We start from the raw sequence: 25,140 nt of genomic DNA, 5'->3' as shown, positions 1-25,140 counted from the left end.
GAATCCATGCTCCGATTTGGTGGTGTTCGGTACTATATCAGGGAAAAAATAAATATCACTGGTCGTGAAATTGAATTGGAATTCTCCTAATTTTAATATAGTAAACTATTGTAATTTTTAACTGTACATTGTAAATTTTAATTTATTGTAAAGTAGAAAAGTGTCCCCATTTATGCTGCTATTAGCTAAATACCTACCCAGACAACTAAATAAAGTAATTCATTGGATGGATAGCTTTACGTGCCTAATATGAAAATATAAGGCGTGGCAGACACAAGATTATAGTTTATATACTGAATCCCAGGCAGAAAGTGCAGAAAGTGATGTGACGAAAGAAGCCCGTGCAATGAAACAAGCCAATCAACGATGAGTATTAGCCCACGTGATTTAGGTGGTACAAACTGTATTAAAAGTACTGCAGTTTCATTCAACTCAAGATCGACGAAATAAAGATTGTGGAAGTGCGAATTTAAATAGTGAGTAAACTCGCTGTTTTCTTACTTCGCTAACTTGTTTGACGGAAGTTTTACAGGCTTTCTGATGAAGACAGCAACAATTTTGGGGCTAACGAAGTGAAAGGAACAGGTTAAGCTAGTGCATTGTGTTCTAGGTACTTCAATTAAACTTGAATCGGTTGTTTTTAAGTCAAGGACGTCAAATAGAGTTCAACTTTTGCATTGTTAAACGTGTAATTTCTACATTCTTTCGTGCAAATGTATGTTTTTATTAACCTCCTGCTTATATATTTATTTTTTTCATGTCTAGTTTGCAGAATTTGTCAGAGAAAATGAAAGAATTTTATAGCTCAAAGGCCGTCAAAGATGTTGCTGTAGGCACGCTTTACAGTGGCAAGTCACTATTAAACGTTGCCATTTTGCTGGACAATTCACGGTAAAGTTTAATTAACAGGTAACTTAAATATGTTTAACTTTGAATTGAGAAATAACTCTTTTCGTTCTAGTTTACAAATTATTCTACGAAGTTTCCTACAACTAAGAAATCCTCGAGTGAAAGACAGTTTCTTCGCAAACTTGTCGCAACATGGTATCATATCGGCCACAAATGAAATTTCTCTCTCACAGGAAATGCAATTGTGTTTTGCATTATTTGTGCAGATAATTTATCTACTCGTGTTGAGGTAACTTTAAAAGTGTTTTAAACTTCGATATGACGATTTTTTAAATTAGTTCCCATTCACTACCTTGTTAAAATTTCTAACCAGGGCAACGGGAATGCTGTTAATATATCGTTCAAGATTCAGAATGCTAATAGAGTCAGCAACAAGATTCTCTGAATAAACATTTTTAAATGTTTTGGTTTTTATTATCAAAAGTCACGTATTTTTAATTCGGTATAACGCCTCCCTTTAGATTTTATTTGGGTTGCTATTCGTTTTAATTCAGCTTTTGAATTCGACTATTTAATTTTCAATGAATCGGAGTTCGGCTCTGTGGCATTGTTTCGACTTTACTTCATCTTTACATCCAGTTTTAAATCGGTTCGACTTCGGTTTTATTTCGGCCTGATTTTGCGTTCGGCTCGCTCGTCTTCCTGCTCAATTAGCGCGTCTAGAACATGACGTTTTACTTAATTACAGTCGAGTAATCTCTCCTCAACCGCAACGCAAATATCTGGCAAAGGAAGGGCAGCGCATTTCACGAGTAACAGCACTGTTGTTTAATTATGTTAAGGCGTTGGTGTGATATCCGAATGGACTTTTACCGACGTAATAAAATGTAGATGTAGATGTAGATGGCGTTATACGCAGAGTAACCGCAGCACAATTCGCTGTTTAAATGCGGCGCTAACCGCGCGAAGCACAATTCGCTGTCTAAATTAGGCGACATTTTCTGCCTAACCACAGCGCATATCGCTGCCTTAGCGCGCGCGCGAAGCAAGATTCGATGAAATTCGGTATTCTAACCACGGCGACATAGTTTGCCAAATCTCAAGTTGGACAATTCTCTGCCTAAACAGGGTGCTACTCTCTGCATAACTGCCGCACATTTGTCCTCCTAATTAACCAAATTTCTTTTCTCTGTCTAATGGCAGCGCGAAACCTAACTTGTCAGAAAGTCTTTAGAACGGGTTCAGTTCACCATCATTCACATTTATCTATTTTGTTACAGGTGATGTACCGTAATACTAAAAATACACGAGAAGTTATTATACCCATCTAGGAGACCAAGGTAAATTCCCAGGGGGGAGGGGGATAGGAACTTCTAAGTAATGAGACGCTCGCGTATGGACGATCGTGGGAGATTTTCAAAGAAACCTGCCGACTCCCCACGAGGTACACGCAAAAGTCTCATTTTATGGGTGTGCCTCAATTTTATTTCACCCTGGGGTAAAATTGACGCATGCAAAAGGAAAACGAGTTTACTGTTAATACCAACAAGACTATCAGGATGCAAAATATTTTAATCAGCAAGAATATATACAAACTGTTTGCATAGGTAAAAATTTAATCATAGAAAATACACTATATTTAAAATACCATGTTACTATTCATTTTTCCAAAACTAATCTTTATCAAATTCACTTCATTATTTCTAATCATTAGTTTCATTTGTCTTTAATTCACAATTATAAACCATAGTGTATTTATTAAAAATCTGCAAATTGATATTTTCTATAGATCTAACACAATTAAACTTCCTATATTAAGGGGGCTCCTAGCGCTCGAAATGTTTCCTTAGGAGGAAGGTCACATACTCCTGGTTTGACTCTATGGCTAATGAAAATGAGCAAGGGAAAATTTTTTGCACTTATTTCTGCGGTAGTAGCCTATGTACAGCCGAATCCGCTCCCCGGGGGAGCGGTAGGGGGCGCAGTATCTTCTCTTTTAAGGGTAAATTTTTGCGCGTTTTATTTCGCAAATTGTTTCAGCCGATTCGCAAAGTTAATTAAAATAAATCCCTCGCGAAAAAAAAAAAAACAGGCATAAAGCTAGCAGCATTTGAAATTCACCACAGCATGCTTTCTTTTAGCATGTTGCCTAGCAACACGTTTCTTAGCAACATGATACCTAATCAAAGTGACTTAAAAGCCACTGTTTTAACATGCACTGTTTTGAAGTATATAATATAAATTTTTACATTCTAAGCATAAATACCTATTTCATCTTTGGACAACTATAAACAACATTTCGATCAAGGAAATAATCTCTAAAACAATATGTTTTATTACTTTTATAATTTTTCCTTAGTAAAGGTCACGAATTTCAGTAAAATTTGAATCTTTGACCCTAAATTCTGATAACTTTTTAGTCCTCTCTCCTCCCCCCTCCTCTCTTTGCGCCCGCCCAAAAAAAAAAAAAAAAAATAAAACGAACCAAAAAAAAGGGACCCGACCGCTGGCAAGGGGAACGACGACCCTGGGTACGAGGATAACTATAACATCAACAGCAGATACGTTATGCGTCAAGCGCGCTATACGCAAATATGACTCAACAAAAACCCAACAAAGTTCTGCGATTTCTGGTCCTGGATGTCAATCACGAGTTCGTCAGGCATCTAGTCAGTTTCAATACCATTTTGAATGGCTTTGTCATCATCGTGTTTTCAGTGGACGTATAGTCTTGCGCTACCAAAGCGTTAACGATCCACGAATACTGCATCAAGGTCATTCAGACTGATCTTTTCTAAGTCACAAAAATTGTTTTCGCAATTAATTCGAAATTCTTCTTCGAGGCCGGGTTGTTCAAAGCACGAAAAGCTAATCGAGGATTAGCGTAAATTTTGATTTAGGTTTTTTACTTTTTCAGTGCGGCTTTCTGTTTATAGTTTGTCCTCCAGTTTTGACGCCGACAAATCCGGCTCAAATTCCGCAAAACATAATCAATAAAAACACTATTTTTTAGAAGAGAAATTGAACCCTTTATCAACTTTTACATCCACTTTCCGTGTTTCGTGCATAGCTATCTTTAGATGGATGTCGCCAGAAAGCCGCTTTGCACGTAACACTGAAAGCGGGTGTAATCCTGGGACGGGTTGTTCGAAATAGCCGATTAACACTAACCCAGGATTAAAAGTTTATTGAGGGTTCAATTTCTCGTGGATAAAAGTGTTTTTATTGCTTATGTTTTCTGGAGCTTGAGATTAGTCGATGTCAAAAATGGAGGACAGAAAATATAAACAGAAAAACCTCAATGAGAAGTTAAAGAACTGAAATCAAACTTCACACTAATCCTGGATTAGCTTAATCGTGCTTTGAACAACCCGGCCCAGCTGGGTGTTAATCGGCTTTCAAACAACCCGGCCCCGGAAAGCAAACGTTGCTTTGAGAACACATTCCCTCAGACCTCAGCGGGAACTACATCAGGACGGGACTTCAACGTCGGAGAATGGCTACCAACAACAGAACTCACTGTCTCTTTCCTCCCCGGTGGTACCTGCATTGACAATGAGGTCGACGGTGTACCAGGCTCATATTTGTTTCTTCTTGAAGCCGTTTTGGGATATCCGGTTCGAGAAGCGGTTTCCGTCTTGTGGACCCTCAACCCTTTGCCAATCAGCAATCCCTTCCACAGATTACGAACTTCTTGGTGTCTTATGCAGTGGAAATAGAAAATCAAAAATCCTTGAAGCGAGTTGAATATGCAGAACAAGTAGTCGAAGACGAGCTGGGCACGTGACACAGCCAGGGCTCCGAACGCCCACGTGAGTCCCAAGAGAAGCAAAATGGCGAATGCGGTGCGCGCTCGGTGGTACTGCGTGGATTTTTTCTCCGCTGATACCATAGCGCCAGTGCGATTGATTGTGCGTAAAGCCAGGATAAAAATGACAAAGTTGATGAGGATTATTAAGAGAATGGGAGCAAACTGGGCGGCTTGGAACGGAACTCCATAGAGTACACAGCTGTGAAGAAATGAAAAAAAAAAAAAGAGAGAAATCAGTTTTCCGCAAGAAATCTGACAAAACAGCAGCAGCAACAACAACACCAGGCTATGTTTCGATTTCCATCGCTCCACCGACTCAATTTCATGAAAAAGGGAAAAACAGTCCCCCGATCGAAGCTGTTAGAACTTTCAACTTTTCAAAAACATAATAGTTCAAGTCTATTCTATAAAATTGAATATATATGAGAAAGTACCTCTGTATATGCTGCAAGTTAAATTGGTTTTCAGGTTAAATTCTTTTCCAGCCTAGTTTAATCTGTTTCAACCTCAAGATAACAATCTATCCTAGAAAACCTGCATCACGAAACAGCGCTTTTAAAAACACGCTGGCCACTTCGCATATCCTGAATCTTTACCGAAAATAATTAATAAGCGCCGCTCTCGAATAAGCGCCGCACCTTTTCCGAAAAAATTTAATAAGCGCCGCTATCGAATAAGCTAATTTGGGTATTTACAAAATGACTGTGAAACTGTGTTCATGTTACCTCTTGTATTTGAACAGCAATACTTACACAAAGAGACTGAGAAACTGTGTTCATGTTACAGCTCTCGTATTTCATTCGAAATAATTTCATAATAAATTGTGCATACCTAGTACGCACCTAACTTAATTCTTCTCTTTATTCCTCTCAGTGTTTTACCAGTAGTTGAAAAAAGCGCCACTCTCAAATAAGTGCCGCACATTTAACAGAATTATCGACTGGGGGGTCAGCGCCAATCAACCTCCAACAAAACATAGCCCCAAGGGTGTCTTTATACGGGACAGTCATGACTATACAGAAGTACTTACACGTCCTCGTTGCCATAGTAACTCGTTGCCGAGGCAATAGTGATGATCACAATGACACCCGGCACGCCCCAGGCCACCGCAGATGCCTTCAGCATGAATTTTGATTGATAGGTGGCCATCACTTGTACAAAGGACATATACATGTTATAACCCTCTACTCCCATCCACATCACGGTCGCTAAGGCAAAGTAGTGAAGCAGAACCGCAACAATGCGACAACCAATAACATTCTCTGTTCGGGCTGCTCCCGCGATGAATACGATCAGCAGTAACATGAGCGCCACGCACAGGCTCATCAGGATTGGCTGCTGGTTGGTCTTGCGTAAATTCCTGTGGGGAGGTGGGAGAGGAGACAGTGTGAGCATACCGTTAATCAGAAGAGGGAACATCAACCAATTAGACTTTAAAAATCCCAGAAGAAAATTGCTGTCTGCTTGTTGTTAGGGTAAGGAGATCAACATGACAGCCGTAAAGATGTTTTTTAAGTGTTAGTACTTGTTGATCAAGAGTCTGTGTAATGCTTGGAGCTCGGTTATTTTGAACCTGTCTCGGCTCTCTTCTGTGCGGTAATAAATTTTACTTAGCGCTTCCTCAAACCCCGCCCGCTTTCTCGAGCATTTTTTCGATTCCCTTTAGAGCGCTCGAGACAAAGTGATTCTACAAGGACCAACAACATGAGATAAGATGTTGTTTTTGACAGATCAATCTTGCCTAACTATTTCATTTGAGTTGCATTGCGAAGCTTATTCTTCTCTCTTGATGAAAAGTCACTGGTTTACGGAGGAACTTGTGTAAAACTTGTGTGCAACAGCGCAGTTGGGACGTTTCATGAGGTGTTACACGATGTAATGGTTCGTTATGCATTTTGACAGAGAAGAATGCAGTTTTTACTTTTCTCGAAATTTCGAAACGCAAACTGCGTGACCGAGGCTTATCGGTACTCCACAAACCTGAACAGCGCATACGTCATCAATGTTAGTGTTAGCCCAACCAATGAAATCGCACAACCCACGTAAGAAATGATTGACAGCGCCATGGCGTGTTTATTGTCATTGTCGCCATGCGTCTTCGGACCACCAGCAGAGAACAGCACTGCAAAGTTAGTCATGTGATCACAGTGGCATTGTACCCGGCCTGCCTCATTCTTCATTTGCCTGCAGCCTCGATCTGACCAGTTTCCCAGGCCGCCTGAAATGACAAATTGGATGAAAATAGTAAACATAATGATTATTTTTCGCTACCCCTTTTCCGTTCTACCCGCGTTTCGCCGTCTTACTGCCTGTGCTTCTCTGTTTCAAATAAACTACGCCCAGGCCCTGAACATCGGTACAGCGTGCAAATAAAGTCCTGCCTGAACCCTGGACCCTGACAGTAGTGGGTTTTTCTATCAGGCTTGAGGAATTATATCAATCACTTGCTCAATGGGTAAGAAACATACTTGAAAATTGTAGCCGGTTGATATAGTATGACTACTGAAAAAGGCCTGTGGGCCAGCACACAAAGGCTCCAACTTGTAGAAGAACAATCTAAAGAATCTTTTTTCTTTGCACCCTGGGCCAACCTTTAGCATTCCTGAAATATGTAGCGCGTGTTCTAACGGTACGGTACGCCCTCTTTACATGACGGAAAAAAAAAGATTCTTACCCATAGCACTGAAGTCCCAAAATACACACACAAACTCTGCGCTGTCCATTTTTACTTCATGAACTGCGGGCTCAAAAACAAGTTCAACAGGTTTAGTAAGGTTGTCAAACGCCATATCCTGTACGCTGCTTGAAATAACTCGACTCATAATTGAAGGCGCCTTTTGATCACTTTCTTCGTCGTCCGGGATAACCGGCTGGAAAAACTTGTCATTCTGGTAAATCACAAAGCCAATCTTCACCGCGTTTCCTGCAGGAGTGTTCTTCTCAAACATGACTTCCGGTAAGGTGATTGACGTTTGAACATCAGCCATCGGAAGTTCGTCATTAACCATGCTATCGCGTGTTAATTTGTCTGGGTCAGCGGCAGGTGGTTTGATAGCAAGTGACATGCCCGTAAAAGAGCCTGGGTCCACGCGGTTTGATTGGATCGCTAAACTTGGAGCAACAAGACGCCTGGAGGATTTGTTAGGCGCCAGGGGAAGTTTTGTGGCTACTCTGTCCAGCGCTAGAAGAAATCTGAATGAAGAAAAAAATTGCAACACTAAGACACAACCTTAAAAACACAATTCATTGGTCGAATTTGACGACCTTTCTCCCAGTTTGTCCCATACTGGCGAAAAATCGCCAATACAAATCTAAGTGTTTAATTTTTAAGGAGTCTCACCAAAACAGACTGTTTTGGCGAGACTCATTAAAAAATATGTTGACTTTTGCAACCAAGTTCAACTTTCTCTAATCTTAACCATCCTTGTTCCTCTTTGAATTGTTATTACCTTGTTATTATTTTAAGGTCTCTTACGATTTAAAGACAATTTTGTACACCTCCCCTCGGGGGGGGGGGGGAGGAGGGGAAATCAAAACTAAAAAAATACTGTAAAGGCGATGGCAAACAAGGCCAAAACATTTTTGTGGACATGTTGTTGCTCGTGATCTTACTTGAGTGAGCAAACGAGCGGGACACAAAACAAATGCTGCGCAAACTGGGAAACACTTGTTGCGGACACAAAATGTTTCTGAAAAAAATCGGAAACAATTTTTTGTGTCTCGGAAACAAATTTGGCGTCAGCAACTTATGTTGCGCCTCGTCCCCAGGCGCCGATCGGCCGGATGGTTAAGGCGGGAAAACAGGGAGTGCGGGGGTTGATGGCAAGCGAGCCGTGCACGTCAGTCCCACAACGCCAAGCGAACCGTGCACGCCCACGCCACCAAGGAGGAAGACCTCTGGGAACGAGGAAGGGAAACGTTTGTATCCGCAATCATTTGTCACGGCATTTCCGTGATGCAGCTCCTTTAAAAACGTTTTTATTTTTGAAGTCTTACTTGGTAGAAGCTTTGTTTGATCGTTGACTCTCTTGTATGTCCTCCGTCTTCATTTTCATTACATTGTCAATAACGTCCACAACATCTTGGGCAGTCTTTAAAAGGAAAAAAAAAGAACAAGAAACATCGGCTTGTTATTTTTCTCTGAAGTACTGTTACCGGGATAGTTTTTAAGTTGTAAAAAATGCTGAACACGTTCCTTCTAATGTAAGCAATGAACTCAAACTAAACATAGGATACTCTCTTTAAGAAATTCCGTGCTGCAAAATTTAAAAGGAATTTCAAGGAAATTAGTACACGACTGAGATTCACGTTAAGTTTTTTCCACCCTCACCATCGTTAACTGGGTATTTGTGGAGTAGTGTTCTAATATAAACCCTTAAACATTATCCCAATTTTTCAATGGCTCTACAAAATTTGCCTTTTGCTTTTTACAGCTCATTGCCAGGCATCAAATGTCCCTTCAACAGACCTAAACATTATTTTTAAGACTATTATTGTTATCTTGATGAACGCAGACTGCAGTACCCTTAACAGTACCGTCTTCTTACACAAGGTGCTCAATTTTCATACCTCATTCAACGAATCATCCAATAAGACGACATTTTCTATGACGTCAGCAATCAGCACCGCGTCAGCCTCGTTCATGTCATCAGGGTCTGACGTCAGATTTTTCACTTCTTTCGTCACCTTGACAACGTTTTGCTTGCCAATTGGAGTCTGCGTACATAACAAAAACAGCTGGTTAGTAGTTGGAGATGCATTATTACGATTTACTCAAAACTTCTGACAACAAATGGCTCGCAGTTATTTTAAACTCCTTCTATACGAAGCACACTTTGGTTCAATTATTATTTGATATTTGTTTTAATACCCTCGGTAACTGATTTAGCCCAAGTGCTATTAAATGGGGCGGAGCATTCAAACATAAGAAACAAATAGTACATATTAAACATAACAACGTTAAAGCGAATCCCAACTGGCCAGGAGGCCGGGTGTACCGGAAACACTTCCACTGCAGGTAGTGGTCAGAATGAAACATGAACCTACGAATTTCAAGTTCGGTGCCCTACCCACTCGGCCACACTTCCTCCACAAATGAATATGCTCAAGAAGTCATTAATGTTTGGTTATCCGCTGAGAAAACAGTATTTTTATTTACCTCTAAGATACGGGCACCTTCATTATACGAACATTTTTCCCTGTTTCTTTGGTGTCTGTAATAAAGAGGCTTGACTGTATAACCGCATTTTTAGTGCATTAAAAGTACATTCGATGTGGATGTGCATTCACATCCACACCGACAGCGAAATTTGACCTCCAACGTGCTTCACCTTTGATCAAACGGCTATTGTCACCCGAAGCACTATCAGGGCTCCTGGACACTAGTCATTGTGATCAACTTTATAGCCCATTTCGATATTTGGGTAGCAAATACACGTTCATATTGTCCTGTTATCGAATACCTAATTATTAATTAATTAAAACACATTCTACATTACGCGCGACATAACCCACCTTTGCAAGGTTGTTAAGTTGATTTGTTCTCTTGGATTTAAACTTGCAGCTGCTTGCATCCGGGTTCTTCCACACACCACCAGTCCAGAATTTCCCGCCACAGGGGCGCGTCGCGTTGGCAGCAGGCGGACCATACGGGCATTTCACGGGAGACGACTTCTGACCAATCATAGTTAACGACCAATCAAATACTCCCATTATGGATTCTTTCCCAGTCTTCTCTTTCAGGCAGTGAGCTGCGCGGTAAGGAGGTAAAGCAACGAACAAAATTAAACAACTACAACAGTAACAACCATCAGAAGATTTATTTCTTTGATCTTTCGTTTTGCACGAGAGAAAGAGAAAGATTCAGATTTCAGATTTTTCAGTTTTTATTATTTCACACTATTTACAACAGTTAAACAACATTACACACTATTTACAGAAGAAACATTAATTAAAATAAGGAAAATATACAATACATAGAACCAAAATAAAATGTGCTCAGTGACCAAAGAAGCATATGCTATCGTGTTGGTCACTGACACGTTCAAAAAACAGACAAGACACAAATTACTATAAAAGAAGGTAAGAGTACGCTGTCATTTAAAACGCTCAAAAAAAAAAAAAGAACAGCCATGAACCACTGAAAAAACCTATTTCATACTTCACGCCTTAAAAAAATGTCATTGATTCATCGGACTCGAATATACTAAAAAAAAAAAAAAAAATAAAAAATTTTAAAAACCAAACCAAAATAAAAACCCAAAATTTCATGTAATAATACTGTATCACCTTCTTACACTCGAGTTTTGCTGCACTGGGGTTGTGAATTACATAATTTTCGCTGAAACGTAATCAACGAGGCCTTATTAGGGGTTGTCGGGATACAGGATATTTGGATAAATATTTGTTATAGGAAAACGGCATCTATAGGAGGGCGGGATTACCGTGATACGGGATTATCGAATCCCCTTCCAAATGGGGTCTCATCAAGCGTGCAAAAGTTTCTTTTTCCTGTAGGTTTTTTTTCCGTTTGCAAACTTGAAGACACTTACTTGCACTCCTCACGGTCACGCTCTTGCGTGACACCTTCAACGGCTTCAGTGTGTTACCCATGGCACTTTCATCAGCCAATAATGTTTCGAGCCTGCTGTAGTAGGAAGTGAGGTCTTCACTCTTGGCTGGGCTGTAAATTACCACGTCCACGCCCACCTTCCCGGACGAGTCCCTAAATGTTTAAACAGATAAGATAGAGCAGTTTTCACTTGAGTGTCGAAAGTAATCCCCCACCCAAAACCCCAAAAAAACCAAAAACCCAAAAAACACCAAATATAAACACCCAATTTGCGTTTGTTTTGGTTTTGCGATTACTACGCTTTGTGATTGGTTTAAAAAACTCGCGCTACTTTTTCAGCCAATTGAAAGTTAAACCAAAACCAATCGTGACTTGCTCGCTCACGTCTTCCCGCGCTTCGTGCCGGCAACATGTATTTGCCTCGAGTTTTGATTGGTTCATTGGATTGTCAGTGTCTTTTGTGATTGGCCAGAGTGATTACTTTGGTTTTGGTTTTACGACACTCAATCGCCTAAGTAACCGGAACATTTGGAGGAGTGCTTTGAGGCTTTTTAATAGGAATAAAAATAAATACAAAAATATTCGTACCTGAATTGAACAAGTTTGACTTCATAACTCCAATCTGGATTTCCACTATTGAGATAGTTTTCCAGCTAGAATAAAGAAGGATGGATTTGTCAGAAATAATGGGCTTGCTCAATGCTCATATCTACATCTACATTTATTGAGTTGATAAAATCGTGTGCAACATCACATCAACTATAAAAATTTAAGTTAATAGAGAGATTCAGCATCATGTCTGTTAACACCACAAACCACAAAATCCTGCGTTTTCCGTCTGCCGTTTCTACGCGAAAGTTAGTAATTTCGCGATTGTTATAGATATGTCACTTTTTTTCTCCTTTTTTTCTGACGAATTTAGTTATTGTTTCGTTGTTACCCCCACACATTTGTTGTTGGCAGCCAAAACGTTTGCCGCTTTAATCTCTCTAATGTTCTTACAAATTGCTGGTCCCGGCACAAGGTTTTATCTGGGGAGGGGAGGGGAGGGGGTCGTTATATCGGGGCTAGTTAAGAGAGTTACTAAAAGGGTTCGTTACATGGCAGTTCGTAATACAGGGAGGTTAGTTATGTAGGGATAATAATTTCGATATGTAGGTTCCTTGGTAGTTTTACTGTGGGTATTTGGGTCGATTAGCAGCTCTCACATGAATGGCTTGCACCCGATCGAGAAAACAATAGAACAAACAGGAACAATGTCCCTACCCCCCCCCCCCTCAACAATAGCAACTGCTACACCAGAGGACCAGTAGAATTACAAGGTTACAAGAGCTGCTATACCACTGATTTCACTAATCCTGCAGTTAGATTTTCCAGCTGTAACCATTTTGCCAAATGTTCACAAATCAACTTACATTTCTCTGGATTTGTATCTGCATGTCCGAGTAGCTATCGCTGCTTGGATCCAACAAGTCGTCCTTAAATTTTTTATTCACAATGCGAAATGACACTCTTGATGTGAAGACATCTGAAATTTAGACACAAAGAAAGAAGGAAAATTCATTACAAACCAAAAACCTAATTGCCCAATTGCGAGTTTAATGTCATCACCATCAGGATTTTAATATTACCGTCATTTTATTGATCGTTATTGTCATTACCGTCTTCTTCATCGTTATCGCCAGTGTTCCAAAGCGGTTACAAATAACACATGGTAAACTGTCTGTCATTAGCTCAAGTTAGCAAGGAAGAGGGTTAGAAATATGCTGGGAATAACTTGAAGACAAGATTCCAAACAACACAATCAGCGAAAAAAAAAAAAACACCTAAGCAAATGATTTTATGAAATTCGTTCACGGAATGGAATGAAAAAGGACAGGTCATATAGAAAAAATGGTAGACAACAGGCCCCAGTTGTTCAAAGGGTGGATAACGCTATCCACCGGATGAATCGCTATCCGGTGGATAGCGAAGAAGGTTTTGTATGAGAGTTATCCACTGGATAGGTGAACAATAAGAACTACAGAGTGGCAGCCATGAGAAGGAAAAAGATAGCAAGGAAGACCGAGAACGAAGTGGAGAGATAAGGTTAGAAGATACGCAAGACTGACTTGTCTTGACACGACACGACACGACAACGACACGACGAGACGATGAGACGAGAACAGCAAAGAACAGAACACGTTGTGTGGAGGGAGATAACTGGGCGAGACCAGACGAGAAGAGACTACATGTAACGAAACATATGTTTATCAGAGAACAAACCTTCTAAAACGAGTAAAGCAGGTTTAGATAAACTGCTTGTCAAATATGTCGAGAAGCTGCAATAATAATCGCCTTGATCCTCATATTGAAAGCTGTCAATCTTCAGTTGGCTTCCATATCGTTCCATTGACTTTCCGTTCTTAAACCACGTGATCTTCACTTGTAGTGGACTTGACGCGTTACATGTTAATACGGCTGGAGCGTCCTTCTTTAACGTCTGGGAGACTGGGTTTAAGGTAACCTTCGGTGGACCTACATGGAACAAAATATGTATAACTACTCGGCCATTACAAACAAAAAATAAACAACAAACGGGCCATCAAACAGACACAACTCAATCAAAGAATAAAGGTAGGCAGGCAGACAGAGATACATACAGACACGGGCCGACTGATGGACAGACTGAAAGACAAACAAACCACAGACAGACAGACAGACAGACAGACAGACAGACTGACTGACTGACTGACTGACTGACTGACTGACAGGCAAAGTATAATGTGTATAATGTAACCTCTTCCGAAGCGTATACGAAAAGTTAATTCGCAGAGGGAAAACTTCCTAGAATTTTCATCAGTCTTACACAATGAAAGGTTCGAAAATAAATTGAAGCCGTAGCACTACCCATCGTATGACGTGACCGACTTAAAATAATGGTATGCGACTCAAACTCAAGAAAAAGTTAACGATCAAGTGAAACACATGACCTACCAATACAACTTGAGTACTTCTGCATCACAGCTGACATATCGTGAGGATCAAAGGAGCAGTCCGCTTTCAACTTCTCACTTGCATTAAGCTTCTCCTGCCAGTTATACAAAGGTTCTAAGCACTGTGCACTTGGGCACGATGGGTCGCCACTGGCCCGTACGGGCTCTAAAGGATCATCCTTGGTACAAAATTTTACAGCTTTGTTATATGATGTCCTGATATCTTTGCAATCGTCGCGTGAAATAAATTTAAAATTTGCCGTGTTTTCAGTTTTTCCCCACTGGTCGCTGTCTGTCACGCGAATTTTCAGATCAAATTCGTCTCCATCCTTAAACACGAAGTCTTGCGTTACTTTTAGTTGCCCACTCATACGATGAATGCAAAAATAATTCAGTGGCTCGATTGTGCCCGCCTCCTCGCACACGTCAGCAATGTAACGCCGTCGTCGCTTTAGGCTGCCGCGTGACTGCTGTCGTGGTGTTTTGACATTGTCAATGTAGAATATAAAAGGTTGAACAAGAGAAGCCAGTTTCCCTGTAACGGTAACATTCGTGACAACAGTTCCTGGCTTGATATCATACGGCAGGTAAGCTGTCTGGTCACGGAGCTGCAGAGGATTTGTGTCTGCGAAGAAAAAATAAGACAAAATATTAAACGGGGCTGTGAACAGTTTAGTTCAACTGCTGTTGGAAGAACTTGAAAATTCTTTCGGAGCAAGTTGCGTCACGCATAGCTTCGTCACGTAAGGCGAATCTTCAGGAAAATTAGGTCAAGTTTGCCGTTCGTAATCCGATTTAATCTTCCTATCAGGAATTAGGCAGGAAAAATGACCATCAAATTCAGTGAAATATAAAAATAACCTCTTAAAACAGTGAAGGAACATTTCATTAACACAGTAAATAAAAAAGAAGGTACGGATGGCCAAAAGTAACGAAGATTGAAACGGATTGCGATATAAGTTTCTGAAATATTGTTGGGCTGAACAGTTTGCAAAGTTAATCTTGTTTCCTTGTGACTTTAAACTTTAACACCCGGAAGACAAATTTGGTTTCAATGAAGCTATAGTTTTGACATTTAGATCCATAGAAGTAATTCCTTTGCAAACATGGATTCATAGCGAGTATTAGGCAAAACTAAATAAAATAAACTTCGTGAAACAGTCCCTTTAACCACCCTTGTTTATTTTTTGGCCAATAATTACTTCTTTGGTGTTTTACTTCCTTAGAAAATGTTTTTGAGACTAGTAATTTTGTGCATACGAAAACTAAAAACAAGATATTGTGACATACCTGAGCAGTTGGACTTGCTTGTCATCCCTGTTTTGCCGAACGTCTGTTTGTTTCCTGGACATTTCTTACATGACCTTTGACCTTGCTTTTCCTGATAAGTGTCGAAAGGACAACGCACACAAAAACTACTGGGAACGAAATGAAAACCAGGCACACAACCTGAAAAAAGGCGAAAAAAGGCTTAAATAGAGCTGTCCTATATACCACTGAAAGCAAATTAACATTAGCTATGTTTCAGCAGCACTACAAACTGAAAGTAAGGTAAAAAGTTAGTCCCAAGCTGGAGAAGATTTGGTAAGACTGGAGGTTCATTACGGCTACTCCCCTAGCCGGATGGGGTTCCCTTCAGATTGTGGGACTCTTCCTGCCATTCTTATCCTCAGACTCGCCCGTCCCTCTTAGCTCGTGTGGCCCTTGGGTAAGGAAACGGTGTTTCTAGGGACAACATTTTATGGCTAGTTTTTAACAAAAGGAATTTGATTCTAGCTAATCAAACCAATTATTTTAAAATCCCTTTTGTTGAAAAAGCGTTTAAGACAAAATCCGCCAGGGCGTCGAGTATAAATTGGTCAAAATTAGGTACCAAAATTATTCACATCTTATTGCAAACTTCTGTGTTACTGTTTGAAATATCTTATCTACTAGTTGTACCTATCGGTAAGTGCCAACGAGCGAAATACTCATGTTTGTTCATAAGAACAGATATTGAATGGTTTTTGATAGAACTATATTTGAAATGACCAAAATATGGTAAATTGTATTTTAGGTAATATGCGAAAAAAGTGCTATTTCTCTGGTGTTCATAAATGACACAGGCTTGATAGCCTGCGTAGCAGGCGCCGTAGTTTCCAGCGCGCGTATTCTCGCGATCGCGCACTCTTTTAAACACACTAAAAAACGTACACAGATGTCTGCTACGCAGGCTACAGGTTTGACAGATTGATAACTCTTGACAAATCTTTAAATTCTTTTCAACGTTAAAATGTCACAAAATGTAGGCAATAATTAATTAATCACTGTTTTTTAAATACAACACGCGATGGTTAAAATGTTTTCGTCCACAAAAGGGATAGTTGCATTTCAAGAACTTCTTATAAATCAAATCCCAAAATCAAAACTGCTAAGATGCTTTTTTTAAAAATAATTTTCAGTTATCAGAGACAGTAATGCACGGGTCAGATTTCAGTCTCGCATGCGAAGTGTCATGTTCAGTTACGCAAAACTTGAAAAATTTGAACAGAAAACAAAACTTGAACGGTCAAGGATTATTTGGAGACAAAATTTTTATTCAAGTTCACATTACATTTGCCGTTAGAAGCAAAAAACTTTTGACTTTCTTGTGTGTATGACATGCAGTAATTTTAGTGAGCGTCGCTTTGTATTGATGTTTAATATTCCTACGCGGAGCGAAAATGCGTGCCAAATAAAATATAAACGGTATTTGATTTGGAATAAATCATCGGTCAAACAATTACTATAAACACAATCAACACTAAAAGGAAGCATTTACCCGACTTCAGCATTCTCATAAGTCAAGAAAACTCTATTTGAAGTCATCAGTCCGCTTTTGATTTTCATGTCTCTCTTCGATCGTAAATCAAAGGACTCCAAAGTCGAAAGATTATTTCATCGCTTTGAAGACCTTGATGTTCATTTTTTCGTCGGTCGAATATTCTGTAGGGTATTCTCTTTCGATTTATAATTCCCTAAAGGTGTATTTATCGGTAAAGGGATGAATGACCACATTGAAAATTTTAACAGCGAGCCGCGTGGACGCCATTTTGGTCATTTGCTCTCTAGCAAGGAGTGAGAGACTGGGAACCAGTTGGGAAGAACAATACAACCCAAATATGGGGTTTACTTACACCCAAATATGGTAAAAAAAAAGTTCCTTACGCAGAACTTAAGATTTTCTCTGCCTATACACTCATACGCACACGGCTCTATGATTCTGCCGCCTCGACAGCCTCGCCTCTTGGCTCGGCTGTCTCGTTGGCAATAAAGAAATCATTTCTAACAACACGAAACATCGAAAACAAATTTCGAAGTTACACTGAATTCCACGTATGGTTTATTAAGAAGTTTGAAATTCGTTTTCTCAGGCTATGATAAAAAAAATTATTTGTGTTATCACGGATAATTTCTTAAATCTTTAGCTTTTAAAAAAGGGTAGAAAATAACGCAACAGTGTTTTAATTATTCTGGTCCTCGTTCGTTTTTTCTCCAACTAAAATTAATATTACTCGATTTCGTAATGGATTCCGTCTTACAACGGTTGATTTGATTAGAAGGATTTCAAATTCTTCTCCCTTGACAGCAGTGTCAAGGACTATAGAAGATCACTGTTTTCTTTGCACACCAGATTGTGACATAAGTCGTCGAAGCAGGGAAATCAGTTTTGAAACTTTACAATTAAAATAATCGCTAAGTAGTAAAAATATAAATAAATTGACTAACACCTTACCACATTTCTTGTTGGACACCTTGGTTGAGCCCGCGGCACAGCATGGCGGCGGTATATCCCCACCGCAACAGGATCTCTTGTCAGATATAGTAGTTGAATTGAATATTGAATATGTTCTGCCGTTTTTACTTATTGTAGGAGCAGTGTTGCCTATAACTCCATTGTAACTAGATTTCGCTGTGTTTATACAGTTTGTGAGCTTTGAGGAGACTTGATCATCATGCACACTACTCGAATCTGTAAATATCACTGGTACTTTGAAGAAAACACTGTCCACCCCTGGCAGAGAGGATGTTATTTCGTTCTTGGTAAGAATAACTCCACTGCATTGCGGAACAATTTTAATAAGGTTGGATACGCTCTTAAATGAGTCGGAAAACTCCGATTTGGTACTTTCAATGGTTTTACTTGTGAGGCCACCAGGGATCTGATAGTGAAAAGTGATGTCGACTTCGTAACATCTTTTAATATCGTAGTTAGCAATCAGTGACGCATCTGAAAAGAAACATAAAACACTGTTTAAAACCGCTTATGTTTAGAATAATACAGGAGAGGCACGTAGATATACACAAAACAGGGTTTTCCATGACAACTAGGGGCACATATTAAATGGATGAAAAGTAAAGTACTGTTGTAGATAACCAAAGAAGAGGTTCATCTTGATATTTTTCATCCAAAATTTTAAAGTTCATAGCCTATCATTCGTTTAATCCATCCCAAGGGTTTTCGGGTACAAGGGAACATGACCATAAAATAATTGGGAACAAAGGGAACAAAAGGAAAATAAAGCTGGAAACAAAAGCTGTGTTTCTGATATTATAGGGAACAGGGATCGTGCAAATCAACAAAATACTTTCAGGAAACAAGGGAACACGAGGGAAATTTTTTCTTGGGAAGAAGGGGACCTATCCCCCTGAGGTCCTCATCCTTGAAATCAAAATAAAGTGTCCGCTCAGAAGAGGCGCCTATAGCATGGGCGGGACTACAACCAACTAGACGTTTTGGGTGATGTACGTTAACGGAAAGGTGCATCGTCTCTCGTATACAAGAACTCATGTCTAGCTTTTCCCCTTAGCCTGTTAGCAGTCTCAACTGGTCTACATTTGATTGATCTCAATAGGACTTTAACTACCAACAAACCCAAAGGCTCAAAGAGCCTATGCGCGCTATCTAACAACAATGAACTAGATACGGGCATTACGAACATTTTTAACAACAGCTCTTTCCCATTTCAACCTCGTTCAGGACATTCTTTATGACGAAAAAGCGGTTTTTAATTTTATGATAAACAAACAGTATTAATCAAAGTTAACTAATGAATTAATTGAGTGACATAGATTAGATAAATAGTGGAATGAAACACTCATTCATAACACACCAATCAAGCAAGTTATTTTATTAAATCCATTCCTCCAGAGAATTTGTTACAAATTTCGTTATATTATGCCATAACATTCCGGTAATAAGCCCCAACTCCCACCCTTGCTAGCCCGCGAGCAGGCTCTCTATTTGGGGGCAACGTGAATTGAACTCTTATTTTCGAGCGCCGTAAGCCCAAAGACTTATAATTAGATTTAGCTTTTAAAGAACGGCATACAATCGTCTAATTATAATCCTCGCACCATGTCATTAAAGTTTGCTCTGAGTAAGAGCAGTTCAGTGTAAATTTGGAGGCCGTTAAAGTTGCTTTGCGTCTCCCAAATACTTGACCAAGCATTTTTGAAACGCAAAACTCCTTCCAACAACGAGCGCCGCTCAGCAATAAATAGCCGCTCTCCCCCAAAATGTCAAAAATAAGCCCATCAACAAAGCCTTTGAACTAAACTAAGCCCAACGCTTATTATCGGATATTTATGGCAACTACTGAGTACGTTACTGTGTCTGACATCATCATACTTTATCAAAACTGTAAACTGTGTCGCTACCCATGTTAACAATTACAGTACGTCGAATTGTTATCATTATCAACTAGTGTAGTTGTTATAACTGTTACTGAACTTCAGTCTTCAGCCGGTAGGTATCACTCCTTTCTTGTAGCTCACACGGAAAAGATATTAAAAGCGTTAGCCACAAGGAGGTCTACAGGAAAAAATGTTATCAAAGCTGACTCACAGAGGCACATATGAGAAAACACGAGCGTGGCGTCACCAATACATCACTTACTAACAAACGTGTATACATCTTGTGCCCATGAACCACCTATTCCATTAACACATCTCGTCGAGCTTCCGTACTTTTTGTACGTCAGGTGAGCCTGCGGTCCTGACCAGCACTCTCCAGCGTTCTGCACTCCAAAAACTGAGTACCTAGCCTTCTCTGCAGCCAGAGCACACTTCTGAACAGCTTGGCTATCATGTCGCCAGTAACCAAGCAGTTTAGGCATGGCTCGGTTACCAGTGTCTTTAAAACATCCAATGCGGTAATAATTGACTGCCAGAGACAAAAGGGCAACGATTCTGAGGAGATTCGCCAAAGAATCGCATACTCAGAGAAGCATGGGCACGTATTGCGTACACACGATTTCTTTAGGACTGCAGAACTTTTGAATCGGAGTAGTTTATCATTTTGGTCGAGACGATACTCACAAATAAACAATAACCGCAGAGGCGGCGGAGCGTTTTGAAACGTGAAGGGGCCCATCGTACCTCAAGCCAAGCGCATACTACCCCCCGGTGGGGCAAAGCCCTTACAAAAATGTCTCAAAATGTCTTTAACAGTGTCCGGTGTGTCCAAAATCGATTTGTGACAATGCAGACCTCTGCTAGTAGCGTTTTGGGGAAATGAATTTCGTCGAGAGTCCTACACCATATTATCCCGACAAGCACGATCCTGATAAAACAATTTATCTTGACAAACCAGTTTTAAGTGCTAGCGATACTTTGGCACTGAAATGTGGGGGGTGGGGGGAGGCCGAGCCCCCCAAATTTTTGTTTGGGGGAGGGGGACTACAGCCCCCTCCTTGCTCCGCCGCCTATGAACCGCTACCATAACAGTTAAAACCCCGTTAACACGGGACCACACAAGTGCCCGGATTAACCTCTTAGCGAGTTTACGCGAAAATCGTCTTTTACACGCCCTTCCGATCAAAATAAATATTATCCTATTGTAGCTCGAGAGGGAACGGTTCATGGTATCGAAACCGAACTCCGAGAATATCGTACGTCACGAACGAAAGCCAATTGAAATAACCCTGCCTGGCGTGACGTAATTCATTTCAAAAGTATTTTCTCATGCGTTAAGCTAGAGTTAAGAAGTTGTCAAAATGTCTTGGAGCAAACAGAATATGTAATGTTGAATTGCGCGCGCTAAACGAATTGCTGAGGTGTGCAAGACCGTAGCGTAGCTACATTATGCTCAGAAAATTCTTTCTAGCGTCTCTACTGACAACAGAACTATCATGCTCGCATTTATGCCCAAAGAAAGTGATGTCTCGGTTACTTGCCTTTCACTGTAAATTGATGAGGCAAAAATCCAGTGACTTCCGTTGAATAGGTTTTTTTTTATATTAAAATATGTCATTTTCAAAAACGATTTAATAGTCAAAAAATATCAGTAAAATACCGCAAAGTACACAGGGAGCCCTCACATCCGTTAAGAATATGAATAAAAGATTAACCTACCTTTATCGCGCGCGTGTTTTGTGGCGGCCATTTTGAATTTTTAATACGCGCGCGGTCTGCTAGTGCGAGGTCTGGAACCGATATTACGGAGATCGCGCGGACGCTGCTCGGAGCTCTAAGAAAATGACAAGGGATGAAACTGAAATGATAGCGTTCCGAATTTCGCATAAGTTCAAGGGGAAATTTACTTCGTAATTTGACAAAAATTGCTCTGTGGGAAGAAGAAGCATTAAGCTAAACATATTTAAGTTTATTTAGCCCAAACGTTAAGAAGGTCTGTGATATTTTGGCGTTGTTTTAAACTACTCGCTTTCGCGCTATGTCTCTGCCAGTTGGGAGCCACGGAAGTGAAAAATGCGAAAAGTTGATTGACAGAATCGAAGCGGAAGTGAGAGCGTCGCTTGTTCTGATTGGTGTGCTTTAATTCCGGAAGTTCGATGATTTTATTCCGGAAATAGAATGCTGCCAAAGGCCAGGAAAACCCGATTTATGACGCCACAGTGGCGGGAAAGTTCGAAAAACTTTTATTTGGAATAATTCAGGAATTTTATCACCGAATATTACGTTAAGAAATTTCTTCCACCTGACAATATGAGGTACGTATAAATAGTAGGAGAAAATTTCGCCAATGTCAATTAACTCTAAGGTAATTTTGTGCTTTGAGACGCCGAGGTTCTCGTAATTGAGGACCTTTTCGGTACTGCGATTCAGATCAGCTTAAAAAATATGTTGCTGTTCGTTTGCCTCTAGCGTTTTGACTGACTGCCAAAAGAAAGTGCTGGATGTCGTTTTGGCTGGCCATAATACTTTTCTTGCTGGGGCCGCCGGTAGTGGGAAGTCTTTTGTCATGAAGCACATTTGTGAGCACACAAAGAAAACGGTTTTCGTCACAAGCACAACTGGGCGTGCGGCGAAGGTTTTAAACAAAGCAAAAACAATCCATTCTTTTGCAGGAATTGGTGACTGCCATGAACCTAAAGAGGTATTTTGTGTGTTTCATGTTTATCTGGCTGTTTATTTTTTTTGGTTTCAGAGAAATAACTGATATGTTTGAATATATGGGTGCACGCTACCGGTACACGAACATAACAATGCAATGTAGGAAATTTGTATTATTGTAGAAATTTCAAAAAATTTTTATGTAATATAATTGGTGAAAAGAGCCTGGTAAATTTCGTTATGTTATTGAAGCATGATATCCAAAGTTGAATTGTTCACAAATTATCCGGCTGAATATGGGCTCTGAAAACAAATCATTAAAACAGCTGAAGTTAAGGAGGAATCTTACGCCGGTCTTTCGGCTTTCTCAATGATCAAACATTTTTATACAATGTGCACGTCATGATGGATGAAATGCTAAACCATCAAAGCTTCTTTTTTGCAATACACATCTTGTGAAGAATTCTTTAACTCAAACATTTTCATTCAGCTTTTTGCTTTAGCGACTTTAACTGCCGAGAATGATGGATGGAAATGTTGATCGTTTAAAAGTGGCCGGTGGTTTCACGGGCCTTGAAACTTTGAGAAAAGATGAAAACATACACAAATTCATTCATCACAAGCGATAAATTGTTCGCTCTTTCACACAAAACCCGTTTAGGTCCGTTTCTGTATACCATTTTTTTCTTGGATTAATTAGATTGGGCCGACTTTTCTGTGCTGAATTTGCTAATACTTGAGTAAATCCGAACCATTTTGGGTTTTTTTTTCCACTGTACCGCGCGCCAAATCATTTGACATGAAATGGCATTTCATTCCACTTTACCTAAGGCCGATTTCTAGTTAAATGCTTGTGAAGCCACAAAACGTAGCCACTCCAAAATACGATATGACGATTTAAATCTGTTAGGTGATTCACGAGTGCTATAAACACGTACATGTAGATCTCAAACACAATCCTCTTTTTACGCTAAATACCATGCCGTGACCTAAGGTCAAGGTTACCGCGGCCGTGCAAGGTCAACTAATGTTTATGACCGGGAATTCAAATTGTTTTTATTTTAATTTTTGTAAATTAAAACTGTTAAAAACAACTTTGCCATTCAAAACCACGGTATGCAGATTTAAAAATGCTAAGCTACCTGTGGAAATCACATCTCTCTTCGTTAACACTAAAGCGCATTCGAGGAAAAGCCGCGAGTTCGTGACATCACGCTTAGGCCATCATTTAGTGTTCGACAAACCACAGCGTCTTAGTAGATCTTCACCGGAAAAGGCACTGTTTTATTCAAAATAATTTTAGTTCACCATGTTCAGAAGTAGAGAGAGCTTCTAGACACCGGTTCCACGGTAATTCGTTTATAAAGTAACAATTAATTCCTGTGTTGTCATCGGCTCTCGCTTGCGAAAATACGACTGCAAGCAGTCTCTTTTGTTTTCCTAGAGTGAGACCATGGATAGCAAAAGACGACGCATCGCTAAACGGCTAATGCGAGATTGATCAGTTAATGAAAAAACCCCCAAAGAATTCCGAAAGTGTTTAGAGTCCTAAAAAGAGGGTCTGTCCATTTCATGAGTTCGAGTTCGAGTTAGAATTTCGAACCTGTTTTCGAGTTGAGTTCGATTTCGAGTTAGAATTTCGAGTTCGAGTTTGAGTTGCTTGCGGTTTAATAGCTCCACTCTGGTTTGCTTGCAGTTAGTTCCACTCTGGTCTGCTTGCGGTTAGTTTTAGTTCTACTGCTATTTGCTTGCGGTCAGCACTCATTTGTTGATGGGGGACACTAATAACTCGAACTCGAAATTTCTAACTCGAACTCATAAATTCGATACACTCCTAAAAAGATCATTCAAAAAGAACTGAAACTCAAGTCGTTGAACTGATTAAACGAAAAAAATTTTTATCGCGAACGCTGTGGTTATTTCGCTCCACAAAAGCTGGGAAAAAACGTGTGAGTTCCGCGCTCTGCTTGAAAATACTGTACATCGTTCAACTTCAAAACATTTACCATTGCCTTCCAGTCATGCAGTCCTAGTTTGAGAAAAAGTCAGAATGCGACCCTTGTTTCGCTACAAAGTTTTGGACAGCACTCAGTCTCAAGCCGTTAACCAGCAAACGTGTAGACATTTGCTAGACCAGTCTTACGGCTCTACTCATTTAAAAGGTCGAAGACCGAATTTAACACAATACGGCCATGTGGCATGTACAAATGACACGAACGTAGGAGTCGTTTTTTACCTACCTTTAATAAATGGCTCTTTCAGTGAAGGTTTTCCACAAGACCAACACAACATCACGATGCACTGTATATTTCCCAACAGGTCCTGAACAATAAAGATGATGGTTTGCTTCATTTGAATAAGTTTTTAAGCCACGACTCAAGTGCAAACTGAACTTTGATATGATCAAGCTAGGCCGCGCCAAACCACGTCGCTTGCTGACGTCAGTGTTTTACGGATGAAAACCCAGCGCAAAGCCAAAAAAAAAGACATATAAGTTCTGAAAAGATCAGGATTCGAAAGTTTTTTCAAGACCTTATATTATAAAAAAAAAGCCACGAGTTCCTTCTATTATGAGTAAATTTAAGTTACGTACACTGCAAAAGGCTTTAAGCTGTTGGATA

At 40.0% G+C, this 25,140-nt stretch overlaps 1 protein-coding gene and 1 long non-coding RNA gene across 2 annotated transcripts; one reads left to right on the top strand and one right to left on the bottom strand.

Moving 5' to 3' along the window:
- The first annotated feature begins 426 nt into the window (after positions 1-426).
- Positions 427-10,363, top strand: LOC144640276 (uncharacterized). The gene is made up of 3 exons (XR_013568322.1): positions 427-585; positions 766-891; positions 10,224-10,363. It is a non-coding gene; the product is annotated as an uncharacterized LOC144640276 (long non-coding RNA).
- On the bottom strand, positions 4,231-20,610 carry LOC144640275 (adhesion G-protein coupled receptor G6-like). Its single transcript, XM_078499461.1, has 15 exons — positions 20,124-20,610; positions 17,961-18,455; positions 15,497-15,655; positions 14,208-14,831; positions 13,497-13,748; positions 12,647-12,759; positions 11,820-11,884; positions 11,212-11,384; positions 10,175-10,410; positions 9,230-9,376; positions 8,657-8,751; positions 7,335-7,852; positions 6,641-6,878; positions 5,691-6,020; positions 4,231-4,859 (listed from the first exon to the last, which is right to left on the bottom strand). The coding sequence occupies exons 1-15, from the start codon at positions 20,341-20,343 to the stop codon at positions 4,298-4,300; spliced, it is 4,227 nt and encodes a 1,408-aa protein (XP_078355587.1). The 5' UTR covers positions 20,344-20,610; the 3' UTR covers positions 4,231-4,297.
- Between the last annotated feature and the right edge of the window lie 4,530 nt (positions 20,611-25,140).

This window comes from Oculina patagonica, unplaced genomic scaffold (genome assembly GCF_052425735.1).
Source record: "Oculina patagonica isolate OP01 unplaced genomic scaffold, crgOcupat unplaced23, whole genome shotgun sequence".
In the NCBI taxonomy this organism is placed as follows: domain Eukaryota; kingdom Metazoa; phylum Cnidaria; class Anthozoa; order Scleractinia; family Oculinidae; genus Oculina; species Oculina patagonica.
This window is presented reverse-complemented; position numbering and strand designations above follow the sequence as displayed.